Source organism: Tyto alba, unplaced genomic scaffold (genome assembly GCF_018691265.1).
Source record: "Tyto alba isolate M040663 unplaced genomic scaffold, T.alba_DEE_v4.0 Super-Scaffold_2, whole genome shotgun sequence".
NCBI classification, from domain to species: Eukaryota; Metazoa; Chordata; class Aves; order Strigiformes; family Tytonidae; genus Tyto; species Tyto alba.
In genome coordinates this window covers 19,584,630-19,603,734 of record NW_024881282.1, presented here as the reverse complement: position 1 = coordinate 19,603,734, position 19,105 = coordinate 19,584,630, and the positions used below count along the sequence as shown (strand labels likewise).

The 19,105-nt window shown below is 43.1% G+C and overlaps 2 protein-coding genes across 4 annotated transcripts in view; one reads left to right on the top strand and one right to left on the bottom strand.

The window, feature by feature from the left end:
- Nucleotides 1–2,175, top strand: part of EEF1AKMT1 (EEF1A lysine methyltransferase 1) — a 13,182-nt gene extending 11,007 nt beyond the window's left edge. For both annotated transcript variants that reach the window (XM_042792994.1, XM_042792995.1), the window contains exon 5: nt 120–2,175. In XM_042792994.1, the coding sequence (XP_042648928.1) occupies nt 120–247 (128 nt within the window). In that variant the 3' untranslated portion in view covers nt 248–2,175. The remainder of the gene's footprint in view (nt 1–119) is intronic.
- On the bottom strand, nt 293–19,105 carry IL17D (interleukin 17D). Of its 2 annotated transcripts, XR_006165354.1 has the most exons (4): nt 18,809–19,105; nt 18,373–18,671; nt 8,619–9,131; nt 293–6,770 (listed from the first exon to the last, which is right to left on the bottom strand). XR_006165354.1 is itself a non-coding variant. In XM_042792992.1 (3 exons), the coding sequence occupies exons 1-3, from the start codon at nt 18,953–18,955 to the stop codon at nt 8,816–8,818; spliced, it is 762 nt and encodes a 253-aa protein (XP_042648926.1). In that variant the 5' UTR covers nt 18,956–19,105; the 3' UTR covers nt 8,274–8,815. The 2 variants fall into 2 exon arrangements, 1 of the variants encoding a protein (XP_042648926.1); XM_042792992.1 differs by lacking the exon at nt 293–6,770 and having other exon boundaries at nt 8,274–9,131.

The window sequence follows — 19,105 nt, the reverse complement described above, 5'->3', positions numbered from 1 at the left end:
AAGCCTTGCTTCCTTAAAAAAAGCAGGCTCTACATGTATGCATTTGGAAGGAGCCATTAAAAAAGCCCTAACATTCTGTTACTCTTTTTCTCATCGAATACTAATTACTTTTGCTGCAGGTGCAATCATGGAGGAACAGGCAGCAAAGCATCTTGGTGTGAAGATATGCAAGTTTATTCCAAAACACTTGCGAAATTTAGCCAATGAATTTCGATGTTACGTGAACTATACTTCTGGACTGGACTGATTCTCATAAGAAGATCTACAAGTTTTTCGCTCAAGCTCCTTTTTGATCAATGAATACACATTTTTCAATGCTGAAATATTCAGCTCCGAGTACTGTTTTCTGAGCTAGCTTTAATCAACACAGTGTGATAGCCTTTCTTTTAAATGTGTAAGCATTTGCAGTCACTGTTTTGTATCTTACCTATTAGGTAAATGGGGACCAAACAATGCGGGTGCTGGATGATGGGAACTTCTCTGTTAGAGTTTCGTTCTAACTGGTAGTTTTTACCGTTCAAGGACTCTTCAGTGACCTCTCTGAAGTGGTCTTAGCTGGTTAGCTTGTAACAACACATAGGTGCTTGCCTCACAGACATCGGGATCATCATTGCATCAGAACTGATGACTTGGTAGCTAGTGGATGGTTGAAGGAGCATGAATACTGGTCTCCTTTCAATCTTGGGAGATGATCCCTTAGTAAAAGGACCGAGAGATGTTTGTTCTCAATGTGTCATGTGCTTTCAGACTCATTATCCAGCAGGCTGATGTTTTTATAAAGGATAACTAGAAGAGAAAATAGGTCTCCTTCTGGGGAGGCCTCTCCAGTTGCTTTTAATAATAATCAGAACAACCTAAGAGTTGCCAAGTAGGATAAGACCTCTATCCACTATTGTTGCCAGACTGGCTTTTTAAAAACTTGTGGTTATTATTTCACCTTTTCTGTAAAGCCCAGACTTTCTTCTTGTGAGAAAGATTTATTTTGTCATCACTTACCACCATCTAAACTTGTGTACACATGTATGCAGTACTAGAGAAAAAGTAATCTAAGTTGTTAAATGTCTCTTTGCAGAAGTATGGTGTATTTATTTTGTGATGTTTATGTGTTAGCACAAAAAAGTCATGAGCTTTTAAAAGACCACACAACTAGGTTGTTCTATTTACTAGTTAAACTGATCTCCAGAGGTGGTATAAACCTGATGTCTCCTTGAAAAAAAGCACAATAAGGACTTCCCCATTAGAGAGAGTTTTAGTTTCATGAAGAATCTCATGCATTAGTCAGGCCAAATCACCTGGAATACAAAGTAATTACTAAGTAAAAATGTAACACATCAGCCAGTCCTTCTGTTAGTGCTTCAGACTGTGTTCATGGGCTCTCACTTGGAGTTGCTGTTGGTTATGAGATACTTCTGTAGTGATATGACCCATACATGTTAGTCCCTTAAGTCTTGAATCATAATGGATTTGATTAAATATAGTGCCTGCTTTTTAGTAGATTTCAATATCAAGTTAAAGATGATTTACAGGTATGTCAAGTTTGTAGTTACAAGAATAGTCCTTTTTTTCCAATTTCCCGGTTTTATCTTTGCCTGCTGACCCACAGACAGCAGCAGAGCAGAAGTATCATCTTAGAAATTGTTGAATCTTACAAAGCCACTGAGGTATAACATAAGGTATTGATAAACTCCTGCTGTTTCTAATAGACAAATGTTAAATTTTATATACAAGGTTTGGGCTATATTTCAATCAAAATAGATGACACATCAGAAAACTTTGCTTTGGGATAGCAGAGATTTTTGGTAACTGGGAATCTTTAAAGCCAGTTTGACTAACCTTTTGACTACACTACTAATATATTTTTGGTTGAAAGCTGGTTGCTAAATTCCAAGGCACTCAGCAGTTTTCTCAGATATAAATATACTATACACAACATAAGTACTTGTTCTTATATGCTGTATTTATATATTGGGATTGTATAAAAGGCTAACAGAAATGAAGCACCTAAGTTTAAGAAATTTATTTTGTGGTGGGGATAAACCTAATTAAGCTTGTGAGACAAAATTTTAGTGAGGTAGAGATAATACTCATGTTTCTGTGCATTTCTGCTGTCTGGATGGAGATTTTCCCATTTGATGGAGTAAACGAATGAGCAGGAATAAAACAGATGGAATATAATCCTCTCTCAGTGCTCAGAGAATCATGCTTCCTGAGCTGGACACAACACTGGTTCGTAAATACCTGTCCAAGCCACTGTTGCTCTTACCCATTTTCCAAGAGATCTGTTCACTTCCTAAAGCTTTTCCCTCCTCACATTTTGTATCTGCTGCTTCCCTATCCCTCCCCCCGCATATAGTGTTCCTGAGTTTCACGATACCAGTTTTCTTTGTCTTTCAAGCACCTTGCTTTCTATCAGACTGGTAATAGGTATTGTTAAAACAAGAGAAGTGCAGCAGAGGAAGAGCTTGCAGGGAGAATGGAGACGGGGCGCTTCTGGCAGTCTCTGAGAGCCCACAGCTGGTACAGTTTTGCCTTTCAAACCAGAAGCCATCCTTGCTGCTGAGCCCAGTAAAGCCAGACTCCCCCCTGAAAAGAACTGTCCACAGGTGACATACAGCTGGGGTTAGCTGTTTTCCAGGAGACTATGCCATTACTTTTATGTGGCCAGTTTCAAATTAAAGCAAACCAGAATGTTACATGCACAGGTATTGGCACAAATCTGTACTTCGCAATTGTAAACCATTTTATGGTTATTACCTCAATGTCTTGCACACCAAGCAGATGGAGACAGTGAAGTAACTCCTGAAACTTTAACTATGTAGAGGCTTCAGGTGGGACAGGTATGATTGCCAGAAGGGATGATGTTCTTCCCCCTCACACACCTAAATGAGAGCGTGCAGTTCAAATACAAGCGTCACCTACGTTGCTGCTTGCCTATTAATTCCTTCAGTTATCTGCTTCATTTTGGTAAATGTGTGTTGTTGGGCTCTGTATAGCAGAAGTAAAAGACAACTTTTCTAACTTCATCAGAGACCTTTCTTAAAGTAAACCATTCAGTTGTACCAAGAAATTCATTTCACCAAGAAAATAATCTCTATTTCTCACATGTAGGTCAGGCCGCTTTAAAAAGAGCCACTGTGAAGATGCACGATTATGAAAATGAGGGTACATGTAAATCTGTGTAAATGTAGTCAACAGAGCAGCCCGTTGTCCACCAGCTTCCCTCTTAAAATCCCAGTGAGTGCAGGCAGCTGCCCAAGCAGAGCCTGCCTAGTGGCATTTAAAGCCTTCAGCAGTGATAGGCAGGGAACTATTTTTGTCGTACTTGTTTCCAAGGAAGTAGCTGTGTGAAGGCTACGAATCACAAAAATTCATAGTGAATTTCTGCTTTGTGCCATTGCAGTAATTTTAAGAAATGTTATATGGTAGCAAAATCTCTCTTCTTTTCTGTAATAGGCTTATGAAAAAAACCTTCAGTGTCAAGCAGTGATTGGCTTGCTTTATTGTGGATGTCTCATAGATGGATTTGCCACTAGAATAGACTGTGTTGTAGTGTTATTACAATGCTATTTTTCCAGTGGCACTTATGACTGCAGAGTCGTATGTGCTACAGCCTCTTGGCTGCAGTAACAGACACTGTGCAGCAGCAGGGCATCTCAGTGCTCTGCTGTCGGTATGAATGTGACACTTGGCCGAGGAAACCTGGGGTCTTGTGCACAGGCTGATGGCTGTAGGTGGAAGTGAACATACGGCAGCTGCCTGCACCTCACTCCAGATGACAAACGAGACATTTCTAGACACGCTGTTGCCTGAAGTCCAAGGTACTGCTTCCATTAACATCTAATCTGCACTGCCTGTTACAAATGGCATTGCTGTCAGCTCCGTGTTGCACAGTTAACCCGTATCTGTGCCACACACTTGCCTTCACCCATCTGCCCATGCCCCGCTGTACCAGAGCAAGTGGGCAATATCTCTGATGGTTGGATTTGTCATTCTCCCCAGGGCCGTGCAGTGAGATGGGGTACAAGGTGGCAGGGTTCAGGCTGCAGAATGTCAGCCCGTGTCAGGGCTCCGCTGCCGCTCTGGGACTGCTCATGTTCTGCAGCCCCCTGAGATGGGACTATAGCAAAACCGAGTGGTAGCTCATGCCGCTACTCATCAAAACGTGTAGGACTGACCAGATCTCCCTCATGTGCTCTAATCCAGGTAGTTATGGCTGTTCCCTAATCCCAGTGAGATTAATGGGTGTTTCACAGCCTTTTTCCCTTTTCCCCTTGCTGCTTTCAAGTTCATGTTGCCCCATGCGATTTCACGTTTATTTTAAGCTGCAGACCTCCACCTATTCAAACACCTACATGTAATGACTGGCTAGTAAACCAAAGCATCTCAGGCTTTTCTCAACCTTCCAGAATGATATGAATTTTCCAACCTATCTTAAGTGATACTACACTTAAAGAGAAAATAATCTCTTTACCAAGGATATTGTTCTGTGTTTTGTGGCTCCTAATGTATTCCAGGGACAACCTCATTGAAGGAAAAGATTTTCCTGGCACAACAAAAATTTTCTCAAATCAGCTGCAGCTGCCAGATAGTTTCAGCTTTGAATTGTTTGGATTTATTGGGCCTGGAGTTGTTTCAATGAGGCATTTCATGTCTGCCTTGTGTCAACAGTTTGTGAGCCTTGAAGCAACTCCAATGAACCCTCCCTCCTCCCATGCAAATTAAAGGCAAGGCTGCAGCAGCTGTAACCGGAGGGCTAGAGGCTGGAAAATGTCACACCACAGTTGAAGTGAAACTGATATAAATCCATGATGTGATGAGCTCCTTAAAAAATAGAATTCCAAACAAACACCAACTACATTTAATACTCAACCTTTTCCACATGAGTAATGTAGAGAGAGTTTATATATGGAAGGGTATTTTTAAGGTTAGCAAATGTTTGTGTAGCTAATAGTTCTTGATGTTAAGTATTAACAAACAGTTGTTCAGTAACAAATTACTATCAAACAGTTGCTCGTGCTAAAACATAAACATAGCTTTTTAGAAACACCTTACTGGAAAGCTGGATTGGGAAGCAAATTGGCTCAGCTGAAAAGTCTGTCAAAGAGGAGGGTGAGGATTAAAAAAGGAAAATGGACTTCTAAGTAAAATAATATGAGGTTGCCTGTAACCGTAGGAAGCTTTCTGCACTTGTTGCAGTATGGTGAGAAGGAGGTCGCCAACATACATAATCAATTGATCCACTGAGGTTTTGCAGTTCGCTAACACTTTCCTTTCAGTCATCCAATTCCTGAAGCTATATGTAAGCTAAAGCATCTGTTTTTCTGGACTGGGGAAACCGATTGTGTTCCATTTACCTGATTTTAGCTTGTGACTCCCAGGAATTCCCAGAACATGCTCTAGTTACTTGAAAACCTCAAACTGCCTCCATAATTTATGCCTGCAGGACAAAAGAGTTGCAACAAAAAGTGAGATTTTTTTCTCCACATCATGCAAATAAATCCACATGCTCTAGTAACTAAATTGTTGCAGACAAATTCATATAACAAAAGGGTGTGAGCAGACAGATGAGTCTTGCTGCAGGGCAGTGTAGTAAATATTTAGTAGCTAGTAGCCCTTCTGGGTATTTACTAAATGTTAAGGGCTGTGTGGTTCGGGAATTTTTTGGTTTTGTTGTGGGTTTTTACTGTCTTTTACTGTGAAGACTTTGCTTTATATGCTGTGCAGTCTGAAGGTACAACTTCACCCTGTCCAAAGTTTGTGTATGGAGAAAATAAACCCCCACACTTGAATAGGGAAACCGTAAGATCTTAGACTGCTGAAGCATCATCTTATGGAGTGTTTCTCCAGTTTCGTGGGTCTGCTTCCCTTTTGAGCCCCTCTGTCTTTGATTAACATTTCCCTCTTCTCAGAGGGTGAGAAATCTTCCCCATTAGGAGGAAGGAAAAGCAGCTGTAATTGCCGCAAGTATTTACGTTCTCCGGGGAACAGGTAACTACCTTTAATTGCTGGCAGCAGCTAGGCAATTAGCTGTTCTCTGAGTAGTATAAACACCTTATGACCTTCTTTGAACCTTTCTTTCAGAACCCCCTTGAGATAGAAGCATCACAATTTGAGGAAACACAGATCTGAAAACAACTAGAACTGTGGAAAAGCATCTGCACAAGAAATGCGGTTATAAATTTCAATCTGACATTGTGATGGGAATCGTTTATTGGCTTTTGGAGTTCTTAAAGTTGTTTTAGGCTTTGTAAGAAGCTATACAGATTGCACTATAAAAATACTGTTATACTAGACTGAGTCATAAAGATCACAGTCAATCATTATGTACCAAGACAAGGAGTTGTCATATGACTTTCATTTTCTATTTAACTTGTTAATTCTGGGTAGCTCATATTCTTTTCATTCTTCATCTGACGACACTCCAAAGGAGTGTGTTTGTGTAGCATAGGGACTTTCTCCACTATGAATGAAGCCCAATCTTGAGATTCTTGATGTAGCACATACATTGCTGCATATGGTATTCATTCTTTTTTGTAATGATATTGCAATCATGATCCGTCAACTGTAAAAGATACTCTCCGCTGCACGTTCAGGGATTTATCAACTTACTTTGGTGAAGCTGGTCGTCAGAAGAATTGTTTGTGCAAGGTATCCCTGGTTATTCCTGATTCTCATTCATTAGACTGAGCCAACCTTCAGTCTCTTGTGGAAATGCAAGTTTTCGTGTATCTAGGGTTTCTGGTTAGGGCTTGCCATCAAGTTCCTGTAAGCTGCAAAGATGGAATACTGCTCTTCAACAGACTAGCATCTTCTGCAGGTGATTGTCTATTATGTGTAGCATAGGGAAAAATGAGTAACACTTATTGTATAAATCAGTTGGATTTAACAAGTTTGGATTCGTTGTGACTCACCTCAATGACCTCTATAGAATCTAGAGTTTAAGACCTAGCCTATTTACTCATCTGCAATGTACCTGTGTCCTGGGTTGAGTGGTGGGGTTTTTTGGTAGCAGGGGAGGGGGCAATAGGGGCGGCCCCCTGTGAGAAGCTTCTCGAAGCTCCCCCAGCTCCAAGTCAGCTCCACCTCTGCACCAAAACTAAGCCAACCAGCTGCGCCTCTGTGAGAACATATTTAAGAAGGGACGTGGTGACAGGCAGTGGGACTTGTGAGGAGGAGTTGCTGCAGCTGCATGAACACCAAGGTCAGTGGAGGAACGGAGGAAGAAAGGAGGGGGGAGGTGTGCCGGAGCAGAGACCCCCCTGTATCCTGTGGGGAGACGGCAGGGCGGCCCCCCCTGACACCCATGAAGATCTACAGTGGAGCAGACACTGATTTATGGCCTGTGGCTTCAGCTTGAACGATCAAGGTTCTGTGCCCGAAGAAGGCTGGGGTCTCGTGGAAAAAAGGTAGCCCCACTGCTGTAATTCAGCGCTGGGAGGATTGCAGCATGTGGGGGAGTCCCACGCCGGAGCAGCTCGGGAAGGGCTGCAGCCATGGGAGAGAATCCAGTCGGAGAAAGTTAGTGACCCATGACGGAGCAGTGTGGGGAATGCTGCGGCCCATGGGAGGAACTCATGTCGGAGAAAGTTTGTGGAGGACTGTCTCCTGTGAGAGGGGGACCATGATGGAGCAGGAGGAACAAGTTCCGGACACTCCCCTCACCAAACATGAAGGAAGTGGCAGCGCTGACTGCACCCCCCATTCCCTGCCCCTGCGCCACTGGGGGAGGAGGTAGAGATATCGGGAGCAGAACTGAACCCGGGAAGAAGGGAGGGGTGGGGGGAAGGTGTTCTCAAGATGTGGCAATGCTTCTCGCTGTCCTACTCTGTTATGTGTTGTTAGTGTCTGTAATAAATGTATGTTCTTTTTTTTCCTTCCCCTAACGAGTCTGCCTTTTGCTCATGATCATAAAAGGGAATTTTTCCCCATCCCAGTCCTATCTCGAACCCCAAGCCTGGCTCTCTGTCCCTTCTCATTGCCGGAGGGGAAGGGAGAGAGAGCTGCTGCATTGTGGTTGGCTGCCAACCAGGCCCAAACCACAACAAGCAGTTAATCATGAATGAAATCTAATACAGAATTATTGGGACCCAAACTGTGTTTTTTCTAATTGATATTTTCTGTGTAATTAGACTCAGTCCACATCAGAAAACTCCCTTGCAGTTTTACAATATTCTAGCATGCTTTTTCTCAACAGTTTTGTACCCTTAGGAATTCAGCAAGTTTAAAAATAGCAAACTCATAGAATATTGTTTCATGAATGACTCAAACTCAGCAAAGGTTTCCTTGCTGTAGTGTATAAATAGCCAAAGATGTAACAGCCAAGAACACTGCTTAGAGTTGAGATATGCAATATAAAGGAAGGATCTCCCAGTCTGAGAAATTATCCTTTTAACTGCTGATTTGGCACATGTACGGCAGTTATGTTTTTTTTATATAAGAGTATTTAAAAGCAGAGTATAAGAAATTCCTTAAAAACATCTACAACCAGTAGTCTGCTACAGTAATAGCTATCATGTCTTACAGTTGCATCATCTAAAATTTACTGTGAATAAGCAAGGATAAAATGTGCTACTCTAAGAAAAAAGAAAGCTACTTTGGAATTTGCAACAAATACTTACATGAACTAAAGAAGTTCTTAATATGAATTGTCATCTCTAATGATCTGAGTGACTGGACAAAACTTTCCACCTTATAAGCGAAATAACTGTAAGTAGAAAAAGAGGGTAAGTCAATGTGTTTGCTGCTGTGGTGTAGTTTCCTGAGATGGTGAAATAATGGTGTGTAGCCAATACTGTAACATGACTCTATATATTCTTCATTCTGATGATGGCTTGTTCTGGCTCACCAGCAACTTCATTTCTTGCTTATCTATGCTGGAATTTACACTTTCGGTCTCTTTTTCTTGCTCAGGTACACAAGTGCAGCCCACTGGGATAGTGACATAATCTTCTGTGTAGACATAACGGCCTCCAGCACACGACGATGTGCGACGGAGGATGACTGTTGGCATGTACACAGGGGTGCTGCGGAAGTGAAAATTCTCCTCGCCAAAGATCCCCATGAGGCAGCCTTTGCACAGACAGTATGCTTCAGGAATGTATTTAGGGTATCTTGTGGGATCATACGAAATTCTATTAAGGAAGCAAATAATAAAGATTCATTAGTATCTCTAAAAATAGATATATTAATCTGGAAAACATTATTACTATGTGATTTGACTGTAGACATTTATATAAAGTTTTTGTTTTCTTTGCCAGGAAAAATAGCTGTAGCTGTTGCTGTCTGGCTTCTTATTTGTGAAGTGTAAAGAAAAAACATGAAGAACTTATAGAACTGATCAGGTCCTACAGTGCACACTGAAGTATGAAGTGACTGGCTTTCTAAAATGTGGGAATCAGGGGCTTAAGCAGAGTTAAGTTTTGCATTTTGGACTGAATGGGTAAATACAGCATTAGAAAGGACTCTGGGCACTTCCAATCTTTTGATCTGCCTTGAGTTCTTCAAAAATTGGTACAAATCCTTGTTAACACTATTATTGTTGAAGCTATGACACAATGTTTTAAAATTGTATATTTTAAACAGAATCAAATTGAACTATTATTTCTGCAACAGCTTCAGCTCCCTAGTATACCTGGGGTTATAAAAGTGCCTTCCTCTTGAAAGCAGAGCTCTGTAGTTCTTTAATTCACTGCCACTGTCTTTTCCTCTAACCAGAGAGGAGTAACATTTGCATGCCCACACTGAGATAAACTGCAAAGTTAATGTTTTTTCTGCCCTCTCCTGCTATATTTTGAAGTAAAGCATTGCCCCAGAGCTTCACAAATATAGCCTCTTGTTGTCTTACAGTTTGTTGTTTGACCCTTTCTTTTTGTTTATTAATGCACTGTCTCTGGAAATTCCTGATTACCAGGAGCTGGAAAGCTTGTAACCTAAGTACAGCTTGGACCAACAGTGTCCAAATTCCAACATTCCTCTCTGGCTGTTGTTGGTCGCAAAATCAAAGTTGTCATACTATGGTCTCACGTCATACAGATCCTGGCTGACCTATAGCCATTGTTTTTAGCAAAGAGACTATAAGCTGATAAAGCTTGCTTGTTTTTTGAAATAAAAGACTAAGCACACAGTAGAGTGCATGTACTGGAGTGTGTAGCCATGCTGCTTACTGTGGTGGTGATGTATTCGTTGCTTTGTTCTTTACCCACTTTTCCTGCTTATACTGGAAGTAATTCCTGGGCATGGTTGTAACTTGTACATTATTAAAACTGTGTCATTATTCTAGAAAAGATGTTCATACCTGCAGAGAAAGAGGAGTTTTTAATATGTTTAACTCCTATGCTCGCTGCCCTCTTTGTACCTGTAAGCTTCTTCCAGATCACCTTCTATTCTCACACTGTTACAAAACGAGCCCTGCTTCAGCACTGGTTGCGCTGTCTGGCTGGAGAGGGATGACTGTTCTATTTGGCTGGAGAAGCGTTCAGCCCAGAAGCACCACCAACCACCTCTTGGTGCTCCTCCCCCGCGAGTCCGGCCCCCCCTTTGGGATGATGCTGACTTCAGTTATCAGAAGCACTTACCCACCTGTCAGGTAACAGAAAATCCTTTTCTGCCCTTTCTCCCTGCTCCTACTTTCACACAGTAGATGGTTGGACCTACAATACCCATGGTGCACAGCAGAAGTATCCTACAGGCTGTTACTGGCATGCAGAGAGCATGAAGACACACCCGGACATCACCTAGTCCAAATATCTCCATGAGGGAAGCTCTGAAGTATTTGCCTGTGTTTGTCCAGCCTGTTCTTAAAAACCTTCAGAGAAGAGATCCTCAGCCTGCCCAGAGGCTCTGTTGCAGTATTTCACCACCTCTTTACTTGATAAATTTTCCTAACAGTGAAGCAGAGCATTTTTTGCTTGCAAACTAAATCAATCATTTCCCATGTTTGGATAGGATATTACAGCAACTGAGGCTAAAAAAAAAAAACAGTAACAGTCAAAGATTTGACACCAGAGAGAATGTTCAAGCCTGTAATGTTTACTGTGATGTGAAGCGCTGCAAAATCAGTAAAAATTCTTGCACTGGGTTTTAAGCCATCCCCTACTTGGGATCAGGACAGGACCACCACACAGTAGATAAAGTGGGGCAACTACATAAGAAAAATTAATAAATTAAATACTTGTCATCAATATAATTATTTATGGGATGATACAAACTACTGAGTATACAGCGTCCCCTGCCCACAGCAGCTTCAGAAGAATCGATTTTGCAAACTGCAACAGATTTAAAGTGATTCCTAAATTGTGTTTCCCAGGGTTTGTACCACTTCCCTCAGGTATCAGAGTGTTAGCCTTTTGTCTTTTCAGGTGGCCTCTGTGGTGAGGTTTCAGCAGTAGAAGAGGCAGCATAAATCTGCCTCAAGCTGTGATTGCACCATCACTTCTAGTCAACAAAATCTGCACTTGCCAAAACCTGCAGCCTGGCTCTCTCTCTCGCTTCCACCCTTGGGTTGATGCTGATGTTCTTCTGGTCACAGGATTGATCAGGGAATTCATCCAACTGAAAAGTAACTTCATCAAAAGCTGGATTTTGGTCCTTCATCTGTTTTGCCACATATACACAGAGCCCTACACAAACAAGCAAGCGTGAACAAGCTGCTGTAGATGAGAGCTGCCCTTTTCAGAAGTATCACCAGCTTATCAGGTATAAAACAAATCTGGAATCACAGCTTCAGCCAAACACAAATTTCATTATCCTGTCATCAAAGAGACTTTTTTTTTTTTTTCAAAGATCATATAATCTGGATTCTTTGTCTTTTTAAAGAGTTTGTTTTCCACACAGAAAAATCTGACTAGCTCTCTCATAGCCAGACATCTGTGATGTTGTAGATATTTTTTGCAAAGCTTCTCTGTCCCATTTATACTTGCTTACTTTCTCCAGGAAATACCTTCATGTTACAGGATCTCACACCAATGTGAAATAAAATGTCTGGTAGCCAGCAGAAGGGAAGAAAGTGGAATACAGGCTTTTCTACCGTGATACATTCCCATTTCAAACTCAAGTGTGAATAATTTCAGTGGCGGATTGTTAAACACACCATATGTCAAGTCATTGGTATTTCCTCTACTGTATTATCTCTAGCACCTGGTTTATGATGTTACTGGAAAGCATGAACATGTTTCTGGATGCAAACATATGAGTTTGCACGAATAACAAGAGAACACTGTCACTGGAATCATGGTCTGCAACAAACCTCCCCCTCGGAATTCCCACATGGCAAAAGGCAGGTATAAATGAGGGGGTTCTAGAAGGACAGTGTGATGTGGTTTTCTACTTTCCACAGAAAAATCTCTTATATTGCTAAGTCTCAGGTAGGTACCTCTACTCCATCCTGTGAGGATTGGAAGGAATCAGAGAGGATCGAAACTCAAAGACAAATCCAAAACATAGACATGGTTTTGCATCCATACCAGAACTTTAAGACTAAAGGCTCTAAGTAATGCCTCCTGGAATTAAATGCTGAACTCAAATGTCACTAAGCTTTGGAGCCATATCCAAGGTTCTGCATCTTCAGCTCAAACCTGTTAAGAAAGGCCATATAACTGAAGCCTCATTTTTATCTTTCTCGGCAACCCAGACTGATTTGGATCTGAACCATTAACAAACACCAGTAACTGAGCCGTATAAATGCAGTTGTGTGACCTGCTTCCTCTGTTAGCATGTGTTGAACATAATCACACTGCGCATATAATGACCACAGCCTCAGCTGCTGTAGTGTAATGCATCTCCATTACTCCAAGCACTACAAGCAATGTGTTTATGTCTTCTCCTGGAACAGGACAAACATGTTTGATCAGGTTAACCATGTAAAACACATGCTCCAAGTTCCCACTGACTCTTTCCTATACGCAGTGAAAAACGCACCCAACTGTGGTGGACACAACAGAAGCAGCTGGGAAGAGTGGTGGAAGACCAGAGAAATGCAACTTTCCTCCGGTACCCAAGTGTCCTCTGCATTGTTGTGTCATTTGCTGTGGCCACTGCTGCAAACTAGACAGCCCAGCCGTTTTGATGAGGGTTGCCCTTGTCCCGTGAACTCAAGTTACAAGTATGTAAGGCTAACTCTGCCTAGCCAGCGCTCCTGATTTACAAACGACAGAAGTGAGCTAAGCTGGACTGCTGTTTCAATCTGCTGGAACAAGCAGCAGGTTTGTACTGAACTGGAACTGCTAATGAAGTGTGACTAGTTCTAGGCTGCTTTTCCTTATGACCCTACGAGTGCTTTGAGAGCTCCCAGTAAAAAACAAACTTCCTGCCGTTTATGTACTAAGCCTGGAAACTCAAGAGAAAAGTTTCTGTCAGAAGTAAAACTCTTGCAAAGACTTAATCTGTCTTGTCCTCTACTGCTGCTTTCATATGTAGTATTTTTAATAATATTATCACTTCATAGTTTCCAAGCTTCCAAATCCACTGGGTCAGATGCTGTGCTGGGGCAGGCAGATACAGCTGACTCTTCAAAAAACCACTGTTAGCACTAGGCTAACACCTGGATGTTATCAGAAGTTTAATGATCAGATCATCATCCCTTTACTTCACACTCTAAAATACTTATAGGATTAAGAGCTAACAACTTTTTTTTTCCTCTTGGCAAGATGCTTATTTCTCTATAGCAGGTGTTCTTTTGTTCACATTATGCTTAGTTTATTTTATATACAGATAGTAAGTACAGCGCTTGCATAAAATAGCCTAGTGCTAACAGTGATTTCCTGAAGAGTTGTATGAACATGTAAAAGGATGGCAGTTCTGTATCCCCTTGTATTCTTTCCCTTGCCTGAATCTTTGGGATACAAATGCTGTGCCACATGATAATGTTAAATCCTGGAAAATTTCTTGGATAAGGCCCTTGAAAATCACTGGAGTATTTTTTAAAGGAAAGCCCTCTTGACTTTTTTTGGCAAGTGCTGCAGACAACGTTGGCTTTGACCAGCAGAAAAAAGACTAGCCTGTATTACTTTTATTAAGATTTTATGTAGATGAGCACTAAACCAAGGATGCTTATAAACTGAAACCATTTTTTGAAAAGCAGAAAAAAAAAGCTGGGCAATGTTTGAGAGAGGGACTAGCTAACATAGGATTTCACGATCAGATCAACACTGACAATAAAAGATCGCTGTAACTTAACCCTTTGTAAATGCAGGATTAGGCCCTGGAGACTGATAGAGAAGCCATAAGATTTTGAAATTTTGAAATGGGAATGACTTCCTGAATACACATTCAGAACTTTTGCTAAATTTGTGCCAAAGTGTGTTTGCAGAAGACTCTGAATGTATTCCTACAAACCAGCTATGAATGCTATTATAACCTTAAGACAACAGAGAATAAAAATAGAGCTGATGTATATAGCTGATTAATGAATGGCAACTGTGCTCTGCCGCACCATGAACAGAATCAGAAATCAACACTGCCTGTAAACGTGCTGTTCACTTCAGTGGGATCAGATTTTTCAAGCCTTACTCTGAGCTTTATGATCAGACCCTGCAAACGTTTAGGCACACATTTAAAATTAGTCCTTTTTATAATGGCTCTTGTCCATGAGCACGTATACATCTCTGGAGCCGAGCTTGCATTGGTAAAGATTGAGCATGATTATTGCTTCTGTAAATTTTAACAAGCAGCACCCATCCTGTGTTGTCAGCAGGATCTGTAGGTGGCAAGACAACCCATATTGCTAATTCTTGTGAAGCAACTGTGAGCCACAGCAATAGCCAAGGACCACGGCCCTGGCCAGTACCTCCTTGTACAAGCAAGCGTTCTGGATTTCATTGAGTGTCCATGTAATACTGCTAAAAAGGACAAGCAACTCCTGGATAGATCTCACAAACTGGCACGCAGTTGGCCTGATGATTTCATGGCATGATGACTTCATGGCAGAGTTTCTGCTACTGGCTCTGTTTTTTAAAAAACCTGGGCAGTTCTTAGATCGACTTCCTGAAGTGCTGAGCAAATACAGTGTGCTCAAGATTTCACTCCACTCAACTGACTTCAGGGAACTCTGCTGTGTCCTTATAGCTCTGCAGAGTAAGGAGCGATCCATATGATTCAGCTTTGTACCCTGAGTTATATACTGATCTCCTGTGGCCATCAGGATAGAATTTCGGTATCAGGCAGATGAACTAATATTTTTCCTCTAACTTTTGCCTCAAATACCAACTGTTGGTTGCTGCCAGGAGCAGGATCGTGAACCAGATGGATCTGTGGTGCAATCCATGTGCAACTCCTGTATCTCTGGGTTGTAGCAAGCCAAAAATGATGTAAGTCTTGATTTTTGTATAACCAAATTAAAGACCAAGTGATAGAAAATAAAATAGTAAGCACAGAACAAATACAAGGAAGGAAGCCACACGAGGATTATCTGTACTTTGAGCCAATCAGACCTAATTCTTCCACACTAAATAGAATGACAAACTTGGGTATATGTGATGCACTAGGGTGAATGTTATACACAGATCTCTAAGTAATATATTTGATTCTTTCTCACAAATGCTGGTATGAGAAAATTTCAGTTGACTTGTACTGAATGGTCATGTGAACTGAAGAATTACAAGAAGCAGTGTTAAACAGCTGGGAGCAGGTGCCTAGGGAGATATGCAAGGGAAGGTAAGTAAAGCCAGACTTAATATCTTTATTATTAATGACCTGGAATAGGGAGTATAAACAGCATGTTAATGAAATCTGCAGATGGTAACAATGGGAACTGATGCAACACCAATGAAGACAGAGAAACAGCAGGAGGTATCGCAGACATTAAAATGCAGGTCAAAAAGGGAAAAAGACCTTTTGCACACAGAGCAGAAATCAATTGCACTGTAACTCTTTAGGGGCAGAAAAGAAGTTGGAGAGCAGGTTGTCTGAGAGACATGCTGAAATGGGGCAGGCATCTTGATGCAAGTTTCAAATAGACAAATTCATGCTTTGAGGGGTGTCCTATCAAGATGTCCAAGAGGGGACTGCCTGAAGTGAATTAATTTCTGGGCATTCACTACTAGAACAACACTGGTGATTCAAAGGTAGCTCAGGAGACAGCAATGAAATCTTGGCAGGATGAGTGAAGGGGAGCAAATCAAGAGGAAAGATTAAAAGAATTAAATGTAAGTAGGCTTGTCAGAAAAGTTCTGTGTTACAGGAGAGAGCTGTATGCAGTTTTTCAGAGTAACGCCCCTGCCATGGAGAAGAAATTGTTGGGATATTAGAAGTGGAGTTGGTTTACCACTGACAAGATGTAATGTGTCATTACTTGAAATCTTTAATGGAGAGTTGCATATTCTTTTTAAAGATACACAGTAGCTCTGACGGGATTTGGGAGCTTGCTTCCAGGGTAACCAGGTGAACACTACAGATCAGACCAGATCTCAATAATGCTTTTATCTGGCTTCAAAATCTATGAAAGAGCAGGTTGTAATAACAAATACACATTAATGTTCATAATGAGCAATTTTATATTTTACATTTCCATTATACACCTTGCAATGTCTGTTGCTGTCTCATTGCACACAAATGATACAGTAAAAATATAGTCTAGAAAAAAAGCTGTAAAGGACATGTGTTAACTAGACAGTGTACTGAGGCCTCTTCACCCTAGAGAAACAATTTTTCCCCTAAATGTAATTTTAGATTTTGCCTCTAACTGTGTAATAGGGGTTTTTTCACTATCTTTTAAAATTTCTAGCTTCGAGGTGTCATCATGTTACTTGTATGTGAATGGTTAGTGGTCTGTTTGAAAACATTTTGATGGAAAGTACAGTGGATTTACAGCTGCTTAATAAAGTTTTTGTAAGCCAGGCCCCAAACAGCAGCTGGTTCTCTGTTAAGAAGAAAACCTATACAGAGCTCCAACTGAAAATAAATACTTGCCCAATGAGATGTGAGCATGGAAAGCACTGTTTTCAGACCAGAAGAACAATTTTCTGATAGCACTAGTATTTGGCAAAAGCAACGTAAAAAATACCTGAGCCTAATGGTAGGTGTTCTGTTCATCATACTTGCTTTTTGCATGCTTAGGTAGCTTGAAAAATCCTCAGTCTGCTTACAGAAAATGTATTACTAAAAATACTATTTCTAAAAATACTTTGTTTATGAAAGGCTTATTGAGCATATAAACCATTTTTCTCTCAGTAGGATTACTTCTTAAACTAAAAGTGGGCAAAACCCATGCCACAAAATAAATGTTTATTGGAGATCACTAACAAGGAGATATTCAAGTTTGCTGAATACACAGTAACTGCATCAAGGTATATATAAAGGATAATGTACAGAAAGTAGCAAGAAAGTCAGTTCCTTTTAAGTTTGTGCATTTTTTACCTTCTTGTTGTCTGCAGTGTCTTTACAGAAAACTGAAAACAGAGAACGTAATTCTGTTGGTCTTACTTGGACAAAACTACCAGAAGACTTGATAGTGAGAATGTGATCAGACGCTGGGCTTAGTGTTCTAGATCAGTGCTTTCCAAGCTTTTCCTTTCCTGCGGAAGTGCAGAACCTTGTTTTGTGTATTAACCAGCCAAACAACAGATTTACTTTACAAAGTTATTTTTATGCCCCCTTGAAAACAGTCTGTCAGCCCCCTGTTCCATGTCAGGGGAGAGGGGTTTGCAAAGCGTAGGTTGAAAACACAGATGTAGAAAATGGCAGTACTCAGTCCTTGCCCATGCTCCTACAGCAAACCAAACAGCAAGCCCTTGGGAGCGTTTGCAGCAGGGTAAGTGAAGATACGGCTCTGCTGGTATGTAACAGCAGCACACACTGTGCTCTGATATAGTTTAGAAACCAGCACAGTGTCTGGAGCTACGTCTTGGGGAAAGCACCTGAGCCCCTCTGGGGCTGCTACACAGTCAGGAGGGGCTTCCTGGGCGACGGTCCTTTGCTGAGGGTCCTCCCAGTGAACTTCACATACGACAATATGCCGAAGTAACTTTTTGAGGGGTGGTCTGTGCTCCCGGGTGGGGGTGTGCGCATGAGCTCCGTCTCACAGCTTGCTCCACCTCACTCATTTTCCACTTCTCTTTCTGCCCATTAGACATACCCCTCACACGAGTTGTTTTTACACAGTTGCTTTATATCTGCCTGTTTAGACCTCTAACACCTTTCCGGCAGGCTCGGTGCAGCCGTCTCCCCTCAGGACCGGCGCCTCCCGCACCAGCCTCAGGGCACTGCGCGGGAAGGGCGGTGAAACCCCCGGGGGGGTCCCACGCAGGGGAACCGGCTCTCTTCAGCTCGCCGGGACGCGGGCACCGCTTCGCCCCTTGAAGCGGCTGGACTCCCCACCCCACCCCACACACACCCCCCCCCACGCCCGCCCCTCACCTCCCGCCGGTGCCCCGGAGTCACCTGTAGGCCCAGGGCGAGGCGCTGCGCAGGTTGACGGGGAGCCGGAACCTCTTGTCGCCGGCCGGCCGGCCGCCGGCCGGGCAGCTGGCGTTGTGCTGGCGGCCCGGCGGCTCGGGCTGCAGGGTGTGGTGGAAGGCGCTGAGCATGCCCGCCGCCAGCCGCCCGTACAGCTGCTCCAGCAGCTCCTCTGGCCGCTCGCCGCAGGTCCGGGGCCGCGCCGGCCGCTTGGGCGCCCTGACGGCCTCCGGGCGGAGCGGGAGCAGCGCCGCGCACAGCAGCGCCGCCAGCGCCGCCCGCACCTGCAACGACGCCGCCCGTCAGCGGGATGGGGACCGGGCGCGGCCCCCCCACCCCCGCCGCGCCCCGCAGCCCCCGGACCGGGGGTCGGGGCGCTCCCCCCACAGCCCGCCCTGCCCCGTCCCCCGCAGCCCCTTACCCTGCCTCGCTGCATGGCCGTCGGGCTGCTCGGGGGAGCCGAGGAGAGCGGCGGGCTTGCGGAGCCGCGCCGTGCCACTGGCTCTCTCGGCGGAGGAGCTGTTGGAAAAGTGCCCCGCTCCTCACTGCATCTCCCCTGGCCTCGCATGCCAGGAACATTTTAGGCGCTCACGGAGGAGGCGAGGGCTCAGCGCCGGGAGCCGGCCGGTCCCGCGCTCGGCACGGCCCCGCCGTCCTGCCCCGCTGCTCCCGGCCGCCGGGGACGGCCCCGCCGGCGCGGAGGGGCTCGGTCCGTCAC